We start from the raw sequence: 19,949 nt of genomic DNA on the forward strand, positions 1-19,949 counted from the left end.
CCATTCTGTATGTTTGCCAGGAAGGAAGTGGCTTCTTTTAATCACCAAGATCAGAATATGCTTGAGCCTCTCTTGTTATTGTCTACCAAGTAAGGTGAGAAGAAGCAGCTGCTCCAGCTGTGAACTGTGTAACACGAGGGGCCTCTCCCAGGTGCTGCCAACCCAGGCCTCACCTTAGCAGGAGGGCAGGTGTTGGCAGAGGTGCCTCAGTTTTGCTGAGGGGCACAATCAAAGGTGTGTCATAGATGTGCCAACAGTGGGTGGCAATGCAGTCTCCCCAGGACCTCCTAGGGCCTCAGGAAGCTCTGCCTCCAAGGCCTGTCCTGGGGTTGGCAGGCAGGCAGGCAGGGAAGAGGGCGGCGGTGCCCAAAGAGCCAAAAGTGGCACTGATGGTGTCTTAGTTCCACATCATGTTTTGCATTATTCCTGCTTGCTGCTTTTCAAACCCCATCCCCCTTGAAAGACCGAGGCAATTTATAAACATGCGACCCTTTGGAGAATGCGACTCAGACCCCGCCACGCCCTTTCTTCCAGGAGGGCAGCTGCGGTGGCCAGGAAACACCATTTGGCTCTTGGGAAACTGTGGGTCCTCTTGAGGACTGGAAAATGGCCCCCTCTGGTTATTTGTGGTGAAGGAGCAGAGAGTGTGGGGCAGGCCCTAGAAAGCAAGCATCTTCCTGGCTCCTTTCTCTCCAGCATTCCTTTGGGTTGGGAAGAATCAAAATCCTGGTTAAATCAGGATTGGTTTCAGGTTGATTGACGATGCTTCGAGTTGATTAAGCAATGTAAACTCTGCTCTGAGACCAATCTGGCTTTTCTGGATAAACTCTGGCAGACCAATCAAGAACCTTTGCAAAGTCCCGCCTGAGCTCCATAAAAGCTGCCTCCTTTTCCTGTCCAGGCGTTGCTCAAATAAGGAAGCGGCCCAGCCTGGCCCTGCCCAGGACGAGGCCCCTGAGCCTCTGGGGCTAAATTCCTGGGAAGCCAGGAAGAACCGGGAGGCATTGGCTGCCTCGGTTCCAATGCGAGAGCAGACCCTGAAATGTATACACGACATCCAGGCTCTGACAGCATCTGTGCTGGTGTCTTCTGGGTGTCCTTCCTGCCCCTCCCCCCAGCACCCTCCACCTTGTTGAGTGGCAGATTCAGAAAAGGAGCCCCACTTTTGGTCTCTGAGGCTTTTCTTACTTCTGGCTCTTCCTGGGAGGAGCAGAATCCAGTTGCAGAATCCTCAAGCCTGACTGGCTGGAAGTAGCCATTAATGGCGGTCCCCTGCTTATGCCGTGGGGGCAGGAGGGCCGCAGGGCACCAAGAGGGGAACGGTGCGGAGGCATCTCCCTGTGGGCATGCCAACCCAGCAGGATGGTGCTTGGGCAGCCTCTGCTAAGGCTGTGAGGACAGCTCAGCGTCCCAGTTGACGGTTGACTTGCCTGCCTTTGCTTTCGGTTTCTGCAAGAGGAGGCGAGGGAACAGCACGTTCCTTCCTTCTTCTATCACCTCACGTCAACCCTGGGTGGCTGCAGACGGGCTTGGCCAGGATCTTCTGGTGAAGTCCCCGGCTGAGCCAGGATTCAAACCTCCTCAACTGAGAGGAATCTAAGCGGGGAGGAGGGGGGGCGGAATCCAGCTGAGCAAGGATGGACAGACAGTCCCCTGCCTGAAGCAGATTTGGAGAATGACAACAGCACATCAGGGACTCCCAGGAAAGTGAAGCCTTCTGAAAGAGACGGAGAAAGCTTTGCACTTTCTGCACGATGCACCAAAGCACAGCTGGGGTTTCTTTCTGTTTATTCCCCCCCACTTCTCTTCTTAAAAAACATTGTTTGGGGTAGAATTCCCTTTGTTGTTTGACGGAAAGGGAACCAAAGATGGCCTCCATTGTACAGTGAAAAGCCCCTGTTGATTCTGGTGTAACTGACCTTCTGTTACTGAGAAATTAAAGAGAACAGAATGAGAAACAAACAGAAAGAAAGAAAAAAGAAAAAGAAAGAAAGAAAGAAAGAAAGAAAGAAAGAAAGAAAGAAAGAAAGAAAGAAAGAAAGAAAGAAAGAAAGAAAGAAAGAGAAAGAAAGAAAGAAAGCAAGCTGGTGAAAGTTAATGAAATGCACAGGGTTCCTTGGAAATGGCATGCATTGTTCAGAATGAGGGGAAATTACAGACGCTCCCATTTTTTCACAGTTCCATATAACAATTACCTCCTTATGGCTGCTCTATTATTAGATTTTACTCAACCTTTCCATGGAGTCAAGTGGATTTTTTTCTGGGGAAAAAGTTCTTAGAAGTTTGCTCTGCTTGTCAAGCAGTTTTGCTAGTTAAACAGATTCATGTATTTTGTTGTGCACAATTATTCCCTCCCCCTCCTCCAAATTACTTGGAAATAACAGCAAGGAAGGAAGTGGAGCTGAATGCACTGGGCACCGTCCAAGATTTAGCGGAGCACTGAAACCAATTAGGAGCTGGAGAAGGTGAGCAGAAGGATCTTCTCTCGGGAAGGGAAGCCATCCATCCTCTCCACTTCTGCCTTGGGTCCTGATCCTAACCCCAGGTCAGTCCTGGCTCCTGCTCTCCCACATCCCCCTGCCTTGCTCTTTGTCTTGAGCCTCCCAACAGCCACGTTGCCCTCAGAGCTGCAATGGGGCAGGGGGACCTCTTGGCTTATTTTACTTCTTCACCTTGTTAGGGCATTTGCTTTTCATCCTCCAACTGAAAGGAAACAATACTCAGGACTACCCATCTGTACTTAGAACTCATGTGGGCAGAACCAAAGCAGGAGGAGGAGGCCGGGATTGGCATGGATGGAGAAGCCACTCAAATAAAGCCCATGCTGGACCCAGCTGGGTGTGTGTGTGTGTGTGTGGAGAGGAGAAACATCCTCTCCCATGGATGCAGAAGGGGGGCATCAGTCTAGGTGGCTGATTCTTCCAGCCTAACCACCCACTCTCCAGGTCATGTGAAGCAGGGCAGCTCTGGGCTAAAGGAGGCAGAAAAGCAGCTTTGTGGCATTTTTGTTTCTGCTTTGGCAGAGACCCAGAGAACACCCACCCACCCTGGGGCTGATTTTCTACACAGGAGCAGAGAGAAAACCCAGCTTTGCTCTACGTTGCCCCATGCTCTGCTGGCATCACTGGATGGGGCGGCCAAGGGAGAAAACTGAGTGGATCCCTCCTGCACAAAACCTGCATCCTGGCTCTGTCCAGGCTTTTAGAGCCCCTCTACGCCCCCTCCCCACCAAGCAACCCAATATCTCCGCCAGGCCCCCAAGCTGACTTTCCAGCCCAGGGGATGAGGTGGCTCTTTCCCCACCCACAACTAGGCTGCCCATCTGCACAGACACGCTTCCCCAGGCCGGGAGATGGGCTGGCACCATCCCTTCAGAACTCCTCTTGTGACCTGGAGTTGCTGGGGGAAGACGATCCTCGGGAGAGGAGCCTGGGAAGTACCCAGAAGCCTATGAGCAACGCAGAGCCCACTGCCCCCCCTCCCACCGAGCATGGAGGCTTTCCTGCAGGAGGGGCCCCCAGTGGGCAGGGCCCAAGTGAACCTTCAGGGGGGGCCCTTGGCTGCCTTCTCCTGCCCCACCCCAGGAAAGATGGAGATGGCCCTGCCCAAGAGGGTGCTTTCTGGGCTCAGGGATTCCTGGCGGAGACCCCTTTGGGCCAGAGAGGGATCCAGGGTGAAGGCCAGGTGGGGAGTGTCAGCACAAGAGTAAATGAAGCTTGAAGTGCTGACAGGGAGTGGAGGGGGAACCATCCACCCTCTTTGCATTTTTTCCAACAGCAATTACTCCAAATCCCAGGACACAAAGACCAGAGAAGGAGTCTTTTTTTCCTTAGAAAAAGAACCTTTATAATAAGGTTTATTATTAACTTTTAGAAAAAATAGATATAAAGTAACAAAAATGTTTCTGCATAGCAGAAAATGACTGGCGAGGCTGCTGAGGGCCTCAGTTTGTGCAAACAGTTCAAGTGTGTAAACATTGGAAGTCAAGTGTTCGAATTCAGTGGAACTGCTACAGAATGGAGATGCGCTCATGTCGGTGCCTGGGCTTGTATAACAATCCAGCCAGGGGTCTCCTTCACATCTTCCCAGAGCGCCACAATGCCCAGCGCCACAGGGGGCCTCCGTGCCACCTGCGCTTTGCCACCGCAGGGACTCCGTTTCTCCCACAACTCCCAGGGCACAACTGGCTCCCTGGATTGCACACCCCCAAGGCGCCACTCCCAGCGCCGGGACCCCTCCTCCTCCTCCTGGTCTCCGGTGCATCCACGGGTGTAATGCTCCCCCCCCTTCACAATTTAAAGGGGAAGGACTCCAGGTAAGCCTTCAGGACTGGGTTGAGCGGGATGCGTGGCAAATTCTCCCTCCCAAAAGTCGCCACAATGTTTTTGCGGCAGAGATCCTGCAGTGACCGCAGGCGCTCCTTGTGTAGTGGGGCCACCAGGACCTTCCGGGGAGAGTTGACGTAATGTTCCAGCAGTTTGAAGAGGCAGTCAAAGGCCTCTTTGCTGCCCTCCAGGCTGAAGTGACCGGCCTGGAAGAGGACCCGGACGCTGGTGGGCCCAGTGGCCGTCTTAACGCTAACGCTGAAGAAGCAATTCTTTTGCCGGCTGTCGCGGAGAAGGAAGGTCCCCACCAGCTCATCCTTCAGTTTCTCGTGAGCAGCGCTGACCGACAGCGGACCCCAGTAGAAGCCGCACTCCTCCAGCAAGGTGATGGTGCGGACGATGATGCCAAAGTCCTCCTGTGAGCGGAAGGTGTGGAAGTGGGTGTCCCGCGGGGCTTGCACTGTGCCGTGGGGGGGCCGGACCTGCAGAGCGGCCCGGATGGGGGGCTGAAGCCGGCCTCTCAGCTCCGCTGCAATTCCATTCTCGGGCGTTACGCTGCTGTGTGCTACCATCCTACAACCGAGGCCCACTGGAGTTGCCTCCCATCGCGTGGGGGGCCAGGGGAGGGCTGCTGTGTTGGGGTTCGCCTGCGAATCAGAGAGAAACAAAAGAGGTCACTTAGGATCCACCCACAGCATGTCAAAGCAGCCTTGCTGGGACCACCAAGAGAAACATCCCTCACGGTGCCGGATCCGAACCTCTGCCAGGCAAAGCCAACTCTCGGCTGCTTTTGTCAGAAAATGAGGCACCCCAGACAAGGCCGCCTCTCTGCCCAGCCGTGGTTTCCCCTCTCAGCCACAGAGGCCCATTGACAGGAACCGCCAGCTCAGCTTCACGCCTTTTCCATCAGATGCTCCAACCGCCAACCCTTCTCCGCCCGGCTTCTCTCCAGGAACAGAGGCAGAGTGGAAGACCAACCTCCACAGCAAGATATTTTCGGCCTCCCCCCCTCACCACAACGAGCTGCTGCGGCTACACTCCTCCCCATCTTTCTGGTTTTACTTTGAATGGTTACGAGAAGGAGGGAAGTCTCATCAGCCAGAATCTAAGCTCTCTAAGTGATGCATGGAACAAAAGAGGCCTTCCTGGCACAGGAACAGCCCCCCCACCGCCCTGTGCAGAACTGTCCAGGCAGATTTTGCCAGATCTCTTCTCTCCTTCTCTCTGGAAACCCAGTGGATAGGAAAGTCCACCCTAAGAGAGTACAAGAGTTTGCTCAGGCCTAAATCCCCCAAGGTGGATCCCAAAGAGTTCCTTTCCTCAGAATCAAGCCTTCTTTGTGACTTGTCTGCTTGCCAAATTCCTGAGTAATCTGAGCTCTCCCGCTCAAGCAGCCCCTCCTCCCCATCTTCAGGCAGACTTTCAGATCAGCCTCCAGGAAGAGGTGACCCTTTGAATGTTACTCAGCTGCTCTTCAAAAGGGGTGTTCCAGCTGGGGCAAGAGGAGGTCGAGGATTCAGGGCTCTTAAGGGGTGAGTGAGATGGGCAGCATGTAACGTGATCAATAAAAGAAGGAGCTCTCTCCTTCAGCAGACCTGAGAGGGCCAGAGAAGGGGAGAGTTGAGGGATGCGGGACTTCGGCCGGGGGTCCTGAGCTCTGGCTTCCTGCGCTTGTGCCTCTGTCCAGACCAGGAGAGCCGTAAAAGGCCCTACAGGTAGGCGGTCCCAGCAGCGCCCCCCCCCCCCGCTCCATTGGCCTGCCAACCAGAGCAGGCGCGCTGGAGGAGCCGCAACTTCAGGATAAGGACCACCTGGAGTTGCCCTCCTTGAACCAACCAAGGAGGCCGGGGGCGCCACTGAAGTGCCCAGGGGGATGCTCCGGGCAAGGCCGGCACAGGGCAAGCAAGACCCACCAGCGGCTTGGCCGGACAGAAGTCCCGCGCCGCCCGAAGCTGCCCCCGGCAGGCCAGCCCTTCGGGCGAGGCTGGCCGAGGCAACGCGACAGCGGTCACAGCTGGCCGGCCCGTGGGGATGGCGAAAGGAGGCGCGGGGACGGGGCGGGAAAGGGTCCCTCCAGCGCGGGGGAGACAAAGCCGCCGCGTCGGGAGCGTCGGGAGCCGAGCCAGGACAAGGAGGGCGAGGCGAAGCCGCCCCTTCCAGTTGCTCGACCCCGCCGCGGGTCCCTGCTTCTCAGCCGGCCGCGGTGCGTCCCGAAAGGCCCGGCGACCCCTCCGAGGCTCTTACCGGGGGCGCCTGGGCGTCGGCGGGCTGCCTTCCCCGCCCGCAGCTGCGAGGCCGGCTGGGGGACGCGGCGGGGCCGCTCAAGGCCGGGCCTCGGCCGCCGCCGCCGCCGCCTTCTCTTCGCCGCCGCCGCCGCCGCAGCTCTCCGGCGAAAGGGACTCCTCGCCGCCGCGGCTCGCCGAGGCTGGGCCCCGCTGCCTGCGCGCGCTGCTTGGTCGGGGCGCCGCGGCCGCCGCAGCCGCATCGTCCGCGCCGGGACCGGCCGCTGGTGCTGCTCTGGGGCCGCTGCGGGAGCTGCTCTCGGCGCGGCGCCCAACGCCCGTCTGCTCGGCCGGCCCTCGCCGGGGGCTTTTGAAGGGCTGGCAGGCCCCGCCCCCCGGCACTTTCGCTTTCCCTCTTGGGCGGGGGGGGGGGGCGCCTGGGCAGCTCTGGAGGCGCGGCGGCTCCAGGAAAGCGAGCGGCTGCGGGGAAAAGAAAGGGAAAGCGGGACTCTGGGCTGCTTGGCGCCCCCTCGCCGCCCCCCTCCTCTGCCTGCACAGTCGTCCCGCAGTTAAGGCGGGACGGGGGCCCCCAGCACCCCCTCCTGGACCCCTCAGGCCCCGTGCCCGGAGGAGGCGCTGGAAGGGCCGATGGGAAGCGGTGGCCAATTCCTGGAAACTTGTACCTGGCAAGAGATGGCAGCGCGGGGCAGCCTTGCATCTTGGGCTTCCCTCAGCCCCCCTCTAGGATCAGGCGAAGCAGGGGGGCTGCGGGAGGGGAGGGAGCCTCCGAATGCTGGCAGCCGATGGGGCAAGCTAGATAAAAAGGGGGCAGCGGAAGACTGGCCAAACGCGGAGGGCCCCTGGCTCCCGCGACAATCGAGGCGGGCAGGCTGAGGGGGAGGTCGGTGGGCCCAGAGTGGCGGAGCCTCTCCAGAGAGGCGCTCTGGTGGTTCTTAGCGGCGCTGGTTTCTCCTCTCCCGGCCCACTTCTCAGAAAACACGTGGCCGGCAGTCAGCTGTATCTCTGGGAGACTTTTCCTTTCCTTTTCTACCCTCCCCCCCCCTTCCAGGCAGGCGACAGGAGTCACCGCTGACTTGGCAGCCGGAGCGGGACACGATGTCCTGGGCTCGGAGGTCGGGAGGGGTGGGGAGGCAATCCGGGGCCGCATTGGTTGCTGCTGGACCAGGTGAAGGAGCGACGGTTCCAGAGAACCCAGGCAGAATGTGTTTCACGGGAACTCAGAAGTGAGGCGTTGCATCAGGGACCGCTGGCAACCAACTCTCCAGCCTGGAAAAGCCACTTCCTGTTTAACACCGAATTCTTTACCTAATGCCCGGCTGTTCCAGTGAATTTGCACACTGCCCAGAGTGGCTTCTGGGGAGACCACAAATTCCATTAATAAATCAATAGACATTTTTGGCGAATAAAGGCCACCAGATGCACCCCAGTTGAAGGTTATCCTGCAGAGAGCTTGTTCAGAGGGCCAGTAGCTGATGGGCAGCCCCCTCCCATCACCTCCCAGGGGTTTGGACCAGGGGGCTTCCTGGCTGTCCTGTCACCTAACTTCCAGCAGAGGGTGGTTTCTGCAGTGGCCGAAGGAGCAAGTGATCTTTTCATAAGAAGGTGGGGGTCTCCAAATGGTATTTACAGCCTTCCTTCCTCTCCTTTCTCTGGGAGGGGCCCAGCAGAGCAGTGAAATAAAGTAGGAGATCCTGTCAGGAGTGTCCAATAATCTACTGCTGATTTTAGTAAGGGGGGGGAGGGTCAGATCCAGGTAGTCCTTCCTGCCCATCCCCCCCACTGCTCCGGTGCGTCCACAACTGGGAACAGAGCAGCTGTCCCTGTTCTGCTTCTCAAGCCTTCGGTCCCCACCCCCTTCTCTCTCTCTCTCTGTCCCCTGCCCCTCCCTCCCCCCTCCCTCTCACAAAAGGCTTTCCAGGAAAACCCCATGCTTGCACTTCTCGCTGTCCCAGATTCTAATAAGAGCTTTTTTGGAAATCCCATTAGAAGTTGATCAGGTTAAGATAAGTGATCGGAGAATGAAAGCAGGATGTTACTTTTGTTTTCCTGGAAAGAGGCTGCAGCTGCTGCTTCCTGAAATCTGCAGGACCTCCAGAGAACCACTGGATTTCTTGTCACTTTTAAGGCAGGAATCTTGGCTTCCACAGCCCTCGGGCAAACTGGGCCTACAACTTTTGACTCCTGTTTTCACACAAGAGTCTTACAGGATCTCCAAGTCCTAGATTATTATTGGTAAGGATGCTCAAGCCAGCTTTAACATAGGTTTTGTGGCTGGTTTACGTCTTCCTGTGTTCGTTTGCACAAGCAAAGCACTCTGTAAAGACAAATTTCTACCTGAACTGGGTGTTCAGTCTAATCACACACAGCACACACACTTTCAAACAGCAACTATTTTTAAAAGGAGCCTCAGAAATTTATCTTTCCCTGAGAGATCCCTGGCTTGGGTTCATCTTTTAGGTTAAAACAGTTCTGAACAGGCAGGATTGTGACACGTTTCCAGGCTGGGAAAATCAGCACCTGTTGAATGTCTGACTAGTGGACTAGCTCAGTCTGATTTGCAGCAAGGCAGGGACCCAGATGCTCTGAGCAGAGGTTTGCAACACAAGTTGCCATGGAGATTTTTTTTTTTCTTTTAAAAAAGGGACACTCGCTTTTCTTGTGGGAAGCGCTTCAGAAGAAATCTAGACTTTCAGGGTGCTGAGCTTACCAGCATCAAAGTCAGTTCTGTTTCCTGAAGCCAGTTTCTGATCCTCCAGAAAGACTGAAACTGCGGTTTCTATCTTCTTTTCTGAAATGGTTGATTTCAGGGAAACCGAACCACGCAGAGATGCAAGTGACAAAGATGGGCTGGACTGCAGACTGACGCCTGCAAGACAGACAGTTCCAGAATTCCACGGAACTCCCACTTCCTCCCTGGAGATGGCTCTGCATTGAGGACTCGATGGTCCTTCCGAGGACTTTTCTTCGGAAGAGGTGGGGGTCTCTCTCTCTCACACAGGAAGTGGCTCCTGGTCTGTTAGGTCATGGCCAAGCCAGGGGTGAAGGTGGTGGACATCGCAGTCTGGCAAGATGGGGAAAGATGGAAGAGGAGGAAGGGGGATGGCCTGGGGGCTCCTTCCAAGGAAAACCTTGGAAACTCACAAACTTGAGGAAACTTTTGACAGAACTGCTGGATTAGAAAGGGGGGGGGGACACAAAGCCAAGAAGTAGCCAGCTCATGGTTGCCTTGGAGGCTAGACGGCTTCTGACCATGCCCCCCCCCCCCGGGAGCACGACTGAGTGCCGTGGATACCTCCAGCCATTCAGCACTGCAAAGGTGGTTTCTCAGAGACCCAGAAGGGGGAGGCAGGTGAGGGGTTCGACTGGAGGAAAACAGCAGCAGTAGAACCCTGCAAAGATGGACATCTATTGGCTACCAACCTCCTTGTAATTCATGGCCCACACCACTACATGTGGTAGCAGAAAAGCAGATGTCCCCTTGGGGTGGGGTGGGGGAATCCACTTGGTTAGGGTTAGGTTTGCATTAATTCAGAGAGCAAAATGGACATGACCCACGGATTTGTATGCTGAGGAGGTGTGGACTTTTTGAGTGCACATACATTGGTGGGGGTTTGTTGTAGAGAAGGAAATGGGAAAGCAGTTACATTAATTTGCTTATTTGTGGCTCTGCTTCTGAGGAAGAGCGGTTGTATATACACAGGAGGCAGAAATTACCAAAGTAGCAACGGTACAAAGATTACTCAGCTTCCAAAGAAATCCAGCGTGTCAAGAGAGGCACTTCTGAACACTGCTGCCCCCTCCCGGCCGAAGCTTTTGCCGCAGTCGTTCTCCCTCAGAAATCTAAGGCTGGTCCGTGGGGGCTGAGGGAGAAAGTGTCCGTCCTTGGCGAGAAGGGCCAGAGCCAAGGCTGGACCGTAGATCAGCTCATCTCTCACCCGGCTCTCCTTGTCCTCTAGCCAGCTCGGGGCCTGGCTCCTCCTGTCTGTCAACTGGTTCTGTTTCAGGGAATGTTCCTGTAGGGTCTTTTCCCTTGGAAGGCAGCCTTGTTCGCCCTCCCTTCTTCTTTGGTGAATTTTCCACCACAGGGTGGAAAGAGAAGAGAGGGGGGGAGGGGAGGAGAAGAGAGGAGGCGAAGCGAAGGGAGGAGGACTTACCAGGCCTGGCCCCAGAGATGCAAGGCTGCCTGCCTAAGTAGGGGGCAGCCCCGGAAAGCAGCCCCTTTGTAACACATTCAGCTCCTGCTAGTTTTTTGTGCAGCAAGAAAGGAGTCTGGAGCTCCCCCCTCCCATTCTTTTCCTTCATGTTGTACCCACCGAGTTGGGGCCAGCAGCAGGTTAGGAGGAGGCGAGTGAGGCAAGAGCCCCTTTCTCCACCCAATTCCCCCAAAACAGCTTCTCCTGAACAGAGTAACTCGGCAAAGGCCAGGCTAGAACGGGTCTCTGCAGGCCGAACTTCAAGCAGCCCCAGCTGGGCCTGGTGGTGGTGGTGGTGGGGGGAATGGATCAAATCCATGCAAGGAAGCCCTATTTGGAACACAAAATCTTTCCAGGGCAAAGAAGGGAAGGGAAGTGGGTGGCTGTGGTATGAATAAATCAGCTTTTAAATGTTTTAAGATTATTAGATTTCAGGAAGAAAAGTGAACTCATTAGACTGTAATGAGATGAAACATGGATTTAATCTTGACTGCAACGCCCACGCCAAGCTAAAATTAGACAGCCGGCTTTCCTGCCTGTCTCCACGCGAACTGGGAAGCCAAGTTCAGTTCTGTGTGTGTGCGAATGCCCTCAATGCCCTCCTTCTGTGCTTTGGCTCAGAGACCCCTTGCCCAAAGGGGTCTTTGCCCACTGGTCCTCCTCCCATCCCATCCCAGGCAGAAAACAATGATCCTCAGGTCTCCTCTTCACACAGTGAAATTCTCTTGAATGAGAACAGCAGTTTGAGAGCGGCCTGGATGCCCCCTCCCACCCGAGCCTTCCTGGCCTGTGCTTCCTTCAGGACGCCTGACTGGCCAAAGCGCCAGGGAGGCTGGGAGTGAGACAACAGGAAGCGCCACAGTTAATTGTCAGGTTATTGTGATCCTGACAATTAACAAGAAGAGATCCATGAATTAGCACACCATCTTAATTGAGAGCAGGAATTTGGGGCAATGGAATTGCACAGCCTGTCTCCTTCCCTTCATCCTTCATCTGCTCAAGAGGCCTGCCCGGCAACATCAGGAAGTGCAGCTCTTGAGCCATCTCTGGTCTTTTGGACTGACGGACACATTGGGGTGCAGGATGGAGGCCAGAGGACACCCAAGGAGCTTTCGGGCTAAATATTGACCTGAGAAGAGCCCATTTGACAGGGATGTGTCATCGCTTAGTCCAGCCTGATCCTGCCACACACCGGCAATTCACGTGGGCTCCACGTAAAAGTATTGGCCATTCCTAGTCATCTTTGGCTGACCCACCTGTTGCCTTCAATGGGCAGCTGGAATGAGGAGAAGGAAGGGGGGAGCTGGGGCTACCTTCACACAGAGGCCAAAGTGCCTCTTTCCTTCCACAGAAGAGGTTCAGCTCTCCTGGCAGCTCTTCCTCTCTTGCGTAGAGGACAGACGGAGGGGTCAGTCAGTTTGCTCAGCTGAACTGGAACTTTGGAAAATAAGCGGAGGGCCGAGGCTGCCTCCCCCCACCAGCTAGGCTAAGCTGCCTGCAGGCCAGGTAAAGGTGAGTGAGCGGGCGAATGCTACCCTCCTTAGGCCAGCACGGTCAGGGGACCAGCATAGGAATCAAACAGGCTGGGGTGAAGTCTCTGCCAAGCTCAAACCAACAATGGGGAACTCTCATTGCCTATCTTTCTAAGCCTGTTTCTCTCTCAGGGTGAGAACAAACAAGGCCAGCTGGATTGGCAAATATCCGGCGTCCTTTGCTCATCTTTTGGCACCTACGTGATCTCCCCAGGATCCGGTTTGGAGTGGCTTTCAGTAAAGGGGGCCGAGCGAATCGGCCGAGCATCCTCCGGAGGCGTTGGGCTACTACAAATCCCATCATTCTGGCCGTGCAGGGCCAAAAGTTGGGCGTGGGAGCTACCCTCCTGGCTGGCTGCCGAGCGTCGTGGTCAAGGGCTGGCGGGAGGGGCCCCGCGGGGGCTGGGTTGCTTTCCGGGGGGGGGAGGGAAGCTCTGCCGTTGCTGGCGGCTTCCAACAGCCCATCCCCCCCCCGCCTTTTCCGCCCGCGCGCGCGCGCCTCCCCCATTGAGAAAAAGAAAAGATACAAAAGTTTCAACGCTCCGCCGGGCCGCGCCGATTGGAGGAGCGCGGCAGAGTCGCGTGACCCGGCAGCCAATGGGAGGCCGCTTGTGCTGTTTCGGCCGGGCGAGAGTTGCAGTTGAGCGGGGCGGCGGCGGCGGCGGCGGCGGCGTCTCCTGGCGGCGGGCAGGGTGAGTGGCGGCGGGCGAAGCTTCGGGGCCGGGAGCCAGCCGCCCCTCGCCGGGCCTGAGGAGAGTCTTCCGGCCGGCGTTCCCGCTGCTCCGGGAGGGGGCTTGAGCGGCATTTCCTGGCTCCCCTTGGCCGCAGGGAGGTCGGTCCTGCGTGGCTCAGGGCGCTTCCTGCCCCTCCCCCGGGCCCTCGCGATGTCCCCCCAACACCACCCACGGCCGGCCCCGCTGTTGCAGCGCAGTTGGGGGACCAGGGGGGAAAGTGACCCACGGAAGCTGAGCCGGCTGTGCCCGATGCCCTGACTGCGAGCACCGGGCCGGGGGGGGGGGGAGTAAGCAGCCTTTGGGGAAGCGATCTCACGCCCAAGGACCGACCCTCCGTACCGCTCGGGAGCGCCTGGCCATTGAATACCCACCGTCCAGTGTGAAGCGGTTGGCCGAAGCTCTCCCGGTGGTGGCGCTGGCCCTCCCCCCTGTGGCCGTTTGGGAAAGGAAGGGCTGGTTTGGAGCAGTGCCAAGGATGGCTGGGAAGTTGTCTTGGCCTGACCAGGCCCCTTCTTGGCTCCCTCGCCCCCCCCCCCAACTCCTGATGGGCTCTTCTGGCCCCTGGTGCCTCTTACTGTTCCTCCAGCCAGTTTCAGAGGTGAGGGGCCTTTCCCTCCTGGCCGGCAACCCCTGGACACCCCCATCAGAGGCCTTCTGGCACGGGACGTGCAGTAAAACATTGACGTGTAGAAGTGAAGCATTTTCTTTTACTTCTGAATTGTATGTTGGAGCAAAATCTACAGAGGTACCAATGGCAAGGGGCTTATCTTTAAATGAATCCATATGAAGTGTAAAAATAAATCCAGGAAAACTGTAAAGTCCATTTTAAAATCCATGCCACAAAAATTTGATGGAAGGAAAAGTGCATGGCCAGCAGAGGACGTGCCCCCCTCTACCCTCCTGTCAGAGTTGAGTGTGGCCTGAGGAAGGGGCAACCTGTGATGGGGAGAGACCTCGGGGTTGCTTTGCCTTCCAGTCCAGCGGTGTGCCAAGGAGGGAGGGGTGGGCAGCCTCACCCCTTCCCAGCTTGAAGGCCCAGGCAGGAAACAACAGTCCAGCTGTGGGGGGTTCCCTGAGCCTCCTGACATAATGGCTCGGCTTGCAAAGTGGTCCCCAGGTCCTCTCAGTTGGCCTCTCTCGAAGGCAGCAAAGAAAGCAGCTAGAGGCCGCCTTGCCCTGGCCCAGCTCTCACCTGGCTTGCCCCGTTTGGCCCCCTGCCTGCCCAGCCGAGTGGCTCCCCCACAACTCTGTTTATGGCGTCCTTGTTGCTGCTGCCAGTCCAGGCAGTTGAGCCTCTTCCTTTGGCTCAGCAAGTCACAAGCAGATACGATGGAGGAGCAGACAGAAACCTATTAAGTGCGCTTTTCAATTTAGCCGGATTATGAGCTCTCGGACCAACCACAAGCCCAAATGCGTTTCTTCTTCCCCAAGTCCCACTCTGGCCTGCTTTCTAGGACCTGCCTTTATTTTTCTTTAAAAACGTATCTTTATTTAAAATGATTCAGACATGAATAAGATCATAAGACCACAAGGCTGGGAGGGATATTATCCTGTGTGGCTGGTCCTGTCAGACGTGTGGTGCAGGGGTGAAATTCAGCCGTTCTATCCGGCTCGGGTGAAATGGTAGCGGCAGCTGCGGGAAGCTCCGCCCACCCGTGCGGATATCATGATGTCCCTTTTTCAACCTCTGCGTATGCACAGAAGGCTTTGCGTATGCGCAGGTGACAGCATGAGCGAGCAAAGCGAGCACACGTGTGGTGCATGCATATTTGTGAACCGGTAGGGAAGCTAAGTGAATTTCACCCCTGGCCTGGTGGGCTCTGCAACTGACCTGCTCCCGATGCTCTCCTCTCCCCAATTCGCAGGAAGATCATGCCAGGCGGCTTCTACCATGACTGACCCTGAAAGAAGCCCGTTCGATTCTGCGGAAGACGAGATAAACTACTGGAAGGAGGTTTCCGGCAAATACAAGCAGTGGTAAAGGTCCCCCTCTGGCTTCCCTGGGCACTGAGCAGCGACACTTCTGGGCGTTGGGCAGGCATGGGGTGCCAGCACAGCCACCTGCCCGGTCCCTTAACCAGGGTCAGCCTCGAGGTTGGCGTGACCGGCTCCTGCCCTGCTTTGCCCTCAGCGTGAAGAGCGCCCAGGAGGAGCTGCGTGAGTTCCAAGAAGGCAGCCGCGAGTACGAAGCCGAGCTGGAGATGCAACTGCAGCAGCTGGAGACTCGAAACCGGGACCTGCTCTCGGAGAACGCCCGGCTGCAGATGGAGGTGGAGACGGTCAAGGTGAGGAGGGAGCCGGGGACACTCCTGTATGCCAGACCCCCTGGAGGAGGAGACATAGCAAGACAGGCTAGGGCCGGGGGAGCCCCAGCATCGCCTGTGAGGGGGGCTGGAGCCGATTTGGGGTGCAGACAATATTTCAGTCCTGCAAGGGCCATCCTGGCCATTAGGGGGCACCTTTTGAGCTCCTGAGTTTCTCTTGGATGAGGGGGGGAGGAGGAGAGAAATGGAGTCCTGGGTGGGCAAGCAGGGGAAGGACGGCTGCAGGGCCGCCTGGCAAGCAGTTCTTTGAACTGGGCGAGGCAGAGGCCTACCTTGCAAGGGTAGTGTGTGTCTGAGATTTACTTTTCAGTCAGGGACATTTACATGTAGGTCTCGCATGCATTTACACGGGGTGGGGCTCCAGGTGTGTGGTGCAGCTGTGGCCTTGCCAATGCTGGCCTTTCAGGGCACCTAAATATGCAAAGATGGGCATCTTGGCTTCAGCTGGATGGTTGGGTTTTGCCCTCTCTTCATGCTCCGGATGTTGGCAGAGTTTGGCCAGGGGAAATTGGCCGCTTCTGTGGGCTGGTGGAAGAAAGGGGCGGGCAGATAATGCGAGGCTCATCAAAGATGAAGGGGAAAGGGACACCACCCCTCCCCCATCCAGCCTAAAGTGATTGGGGATCCGGTTTTTAACGTCGTGATCCCACAGTCCATCACCTGATGAAGCAGCTCTCGGACAGGGAAAGCCATTTTGACAATTGGATCATTCATCCATGCCCCCCGCAACACTACACCCCCCCCCCCCGGAGCAGTGCTGGAACAGAGGCCCATTGAAGCTGCACCAGCTGCCAGGTGGCAGAGAGAGAGCCAAGCTGAGGCAAGGGGTCTGTCTCTCGGGGGCAGCGTTGGCGTTCAGAGCCCTGTTCTGGGGGGGGAAGCAAGACAAGGCAGGACACGCCATGGGGGAGGGCAAAGGGCCTCTGACTGTGAGAGTGGCATCTTGTTTTGCGTGATTGTTTGGGGCTAGGAGAAGATTGCCAGCCACCACGCCGATGGGCACCGGCAGATCTCGGCCCTGGAGGAAGAGCTGGGCCAGGTGAGGGCCACCCGGGACCAGCTGCAGAAGTATATCCGGGAACTGGAGCAGTGCAACGACGACCTGGAGAGGGCCAAGAGGTACCCCGGGCGGAGGGGGGGACAGGGTTGGCTGCTTCTCAAGAGGGGCCCTGGAGCCTCCCCATTGACCCTCTGAGGCCATGGGGCCCAGCTTCCTCAGAGGGGGGGCTCCCCCAGCTCCAGGCCCGGCTAACGCTCCGCCTGGGCTCCCTGCAGAGCCACCATTATGTCCCTGGAAGATTTTGAGCAGCGTCTGAACCAGGCCATCGAACGCAACGCCTTCCTAGAGAGCGAGCTGGATGAGAAGGAGAGCCTTCTGGAGTCCGTGCAGCGGCTGAAGGACGAAGCCAGAGGTGGGTGGGCAGTGCTTCGGTCCGCACTCTGGCGCTTCCCAGCCGCTGTCTGGGCCAGAAGCCCCGGGAGGGCCTGCGGTTGGGCCAGCACGAAAGAAGAGATGTCAGGGAGGGAAGAGGAGCCGGGCAGGCAGCAACCCCCTTTCAAGGGCTGTTCCTGCACGTGGCAGAAGGAGCCTTTGCCTCCTGAATCTGCTGCACACTCTTCCCTGGACACAGCTGTGCGCTTCAGAGCACTTTGGGGTGCCGAGGCCCACTGGGGGCGGGGAGGGGCAGGGTCATCTCACCCTTGAGCTACTTTGGCCCCCTAGATTTGCGCCAAGAGCTGGCCGTGCAGCAGAAGCAGGAGAAGCCGAAGGGCTCCCTGCAAGACAGACGGACGGACGCAGCCATGCAAGCCTCCTCCTCCAGGCCATCGACCCCTGTGGTCCCCCAAGTGCCGAGCAATGGATTTACTACCCCCGGAGCCTTCAGGAGAGGTGAAAAGTTTCTCTCTCTCTTTCTCACACACACAATTTTCTTTTCACTTGCCCAGTAGAGTCCGTGAAGAAATAGCGCCCCCTGGTGGGGAAGGGGAAGAAGTGGCTGTACGCTAGGCCCTTCCCAGTGGGGAAGATGGCCGGGGTCACTGATGGCCTGGAACTGAGTCTGGGTAGAAAAACCTCAAGTCCTGTTACAAAATCAGTTCAAGAAGAAGCTCTTTAGAAAGATCTAAAATCCACCCATTGTTCCCTTTGCAAATAAAGCATCTTTTTTATCCCAGGTTTTGAGACTGGATCTGGGGCAACCCCGCTTACGCCAGCTGCACGGATATCAGCACTGAACATCGTGGGGGACCTCCTGCGGAAAGTCGGGGTGAGGCTTCTGGGCTCTTGAGAGGAACGAGGGGAAAAGCTGGATTTACCCTCCATCCGTAATCAAGCAGTGGGATCCAGGCTGGATTTTCCCAGGGCTGACCCAGCCATGCTCTTCGCTCCTAGGCGCTGGAATCGAAGCTGGCCTCCTGCCGAAACTTTGTCTACGACCAGACCCCTTACCGAAGCCCAGCGCCCCCTCCTCCCTACTTGGGCAGAGATGCGTTCGAGAGGCGGCTGAGCAGCCCCCATGTGCCCCAGGGGTGAGTCTACAGGAAACCCTCCCTGCGGAGAGGCACTGCAGAAATTACGTGCCACTGTTGTCTAAAGGTGCTGAGCCACGAGAGGTGGCTGGAGGCCTTCGCCCCCAGAGAGGGCTCCACAGAGGCTCTCTCTCAACTCCGTTGTCCCCCGGATGTGCTGGAATCGAATGGACGTCAGCCGGGCCTTGCAAGCACAGGTTTTCTTAGCCTGTTTGTGAAAAGATGGGCGTTACCGGAGCCCCCGCCTTGGTACAGAGCTTTGACCCAGGCGGAGTAAGTCACTCCTGCCTTCTTTTTATTTAATCACTTTGGCCCTTGGTTCAAAGGCCCCACTCCGGGCTGCTTAGTCCCAGCGGAAAAGCGCCCTGCTGGATCGGGCCTCAAGGTCAGTCTGGCTGGCATCTGCAGGCCTTGGGGGAAGCCCCAGAGCGGGCAAGGAAGCAGCCCCACAGCATGGCTCCCAGGAGAACAGGGAGGGAAGCATCCACAGATACAGCCTTCTGCAGCTGGCGTCCTCCCAGTTACAGATGGGCCGGAAACTGGGAGCAGCCCTCCTGGGGTAGGAAGGTGCCAACTCCTTGCCTGGCATTGGCTCTTCCGCCCCAGGAGCGTGTGGCATCCTCTAACGCCTCCCTCGCCTGGGGTGAGTTGTGGCCTTCCCTCGCTTGATTCCCCCACTGTCAGCCCTCTTGGTCCGTCACAGGCTCCGAGGCCAATGACCCCTTCTGATTCCACAGGCTGGCCAAGAGACTGGATTTAGGCACTCGGCCACCCAACCTTGCCGGGCCAGCAGGCCTTCCAGCCCAGATGCTCTTCTGAGGGACCTTGGGAGCAGCTCGCTTCTCGGGCAGCTGGTAATGGCTGTTCACCTGCAACGGGGGAGAGCAGCAAGAGGAAAGCTGGCTGTGTCCAGAGGAAGAGGGAGCCTGTCTTGGGACCCAGCATGCTGAAGGGCCACATCAAGGACCTTGCAAGGGAGCCGGAGATGAGTTTTCCTTGCCCAGCCGGGAGGCTCTGCTTTCCTCGCCAGGGATAGTAGAGCCCCTTGATCTTGGACTCCTGCCCTGGCTTCCTTCCTGCCCCCAGTTGGGCCTCTTAAGCTGTGGCTGCCCTGGCCAAGGAGGAGCCTTTCCCCAAAGTGCCTGCTGAACCACTTGAAATGCCTCCCGATGGGACTTCCTCTGACGCTGCCTAGGGGTCATTTGCTGGGAAAAGGGGGTTGGGTCTCAGGAAGCTCAGCAACACCAGCTTTGCGTTGTCAGATGCTTTCTCCGCTGCTGGGAGCGCAGAGAGTTAAGGGGGCCCGGCATAGAAATCTTCTAAATTAAAAAAAGCACAAGCTGGTATACTCCAGAGGTTTAGGACAAAAACTCCCCTCATCCTCAGCCAACAAGGCCTTCGGGCGATGGTTGTTGTAGTCCGACCCATCTGGAGAACCGGAAGTCTACCATTAAAAGGTTCTGCCCTGGTGCCTTGATCCTGTCCCCTTCCCTGTTTAAAGTGGAGCCTTTTAATCCCTGCGGTTTATAAAAAGTTTGTTGGGGGAGAATTAGTGTGGAGGCTCCTATTCCAACTTGCTCTCTGGAGCGGGGGGGGTGGGAGCACTGGGAAGGGGGCCTAGTTCAGTTGCTGGGTTATTAAACTGATTTGTCATCCAAATCGACTGTGCTGCTCTCTCCAGTTTGTTTTTTCTTGGCTAGAACTGAACAGAACAGAGAATTGGCAGCAAGGAACCATCCTACAATCTGGACAAAAAGAAGCAGGCTTCCTCTAACACAGGGGTTTCAAACTCAAGGCAGAGTGCTTAGATCTGACCCGCGGGGCTGCCTTGGAAAGAGCGAAGGACTGGCCCCGTGGGGCCTCTGCCAGCGAAAACAGCTCAGGAGAGCCTCCGGAGCTTTGTTTTTGCTGGCAGAGGGTTGCAGGAGGCTGTCGCAGATGAAAATGGAGCTCGGGAGCCCGTTTTCGCTGTCAGTGCGCTCAGGCCACCACAGGTGCCGATGTCAAGCTGGCCACACCCACCCCAGCCCTCCGAGGTCAAACACAATCCTGATGCAGCCCTCAATGAA

At 57.0% G+C, this 19,949-nt stretch overlaps 2 protein-coding genes across 10 annotated transcripts; one reads left to right on the plus strand and one right to left on the minus strand.

Annotated features, from left to right (window-relative positions):
• Window positions 1–3,820: 3,820 nt before the first annotated feature.
• On the minus strand, window positions 3,821–6,914 carry SOCS1 (suppressor of cytokine signaling 1). The gene is made up of 2 exons (XM_034441460.3): window positions 6,570–6,914; window positions 3,821–4,972 (listed from the first exon to the last, which is right to left on the minus strand). Exon 2 carries the CDS (start codon window positions 4,895–4,897, stop codon window positions 4,289–4,291), a length of 609 nt encoding a protein of 202 aa, XP_034297351.1. The 5' UTR covers window positions 4,898–4,972; window positions 6,570–6,914; the 3' UTR covers window positions 3,821–4,288.
• Window positions 5,728–19,539, plus strand: NDE1 (nudE neurodevelopment protein 1). Of its 9 annotated transcripts, none has more exons than XM_087878731.1 (10): window positions 5,742–5,857; window positions 7,617–9,541; window positions 14,893–15,004; window positions 15,159–15,312; window positions 16,322–16,470; window positions 16,627–16,763; window positions 17,075–17,242; window positions 17,527–17,618; window positions 17,744–17,880; window positions 18,618–19,539. In XM_087878731.1, exons 3-10 carry the CDS (start codon window positions 14,919–14,921, stop codon window positions 18,697–18,699), a joined length of 1,005 nt encoding a protein of 334 aa, XP_087734857.1. In that variant the 5' UTR covers window positions 5,742–5,857; window positions 7,617–9,541; window positions 14,893–14,918; the 3' UTR covers window positions 18,700–19,539. The 9 variants fall into 9 exon arrangements, with proteins under 9 accessions (XP_087734855.1, XP_087734857.1, XP_087734856.1 ...); XM_087878730.1 differs by having other exon boundaries at window positions 9,376–9,541; XM_087878729.1 differs by lacking the exon at window positions 7,617–9,541 and having other exon boundaries at window positions 5,728–5,857.
• Window positions 19,540–19,949: the final 410 nt, after the last annotated feature.

The sequence above is a fragment of the Pantherophis guttatus genome, chromosome 14 (genome assembly GCF_059756535.1).
Source record: "Pantherophis guttatus breed Tessera chromosome 14, ASM5975653v1, whole genome shotgun sequence".
NCBI lineage: Eukaryota > Metazoa > Chordata > Lepidosauria > Squamata > Colubridae > Pantherophis > Pantherophis guttatus.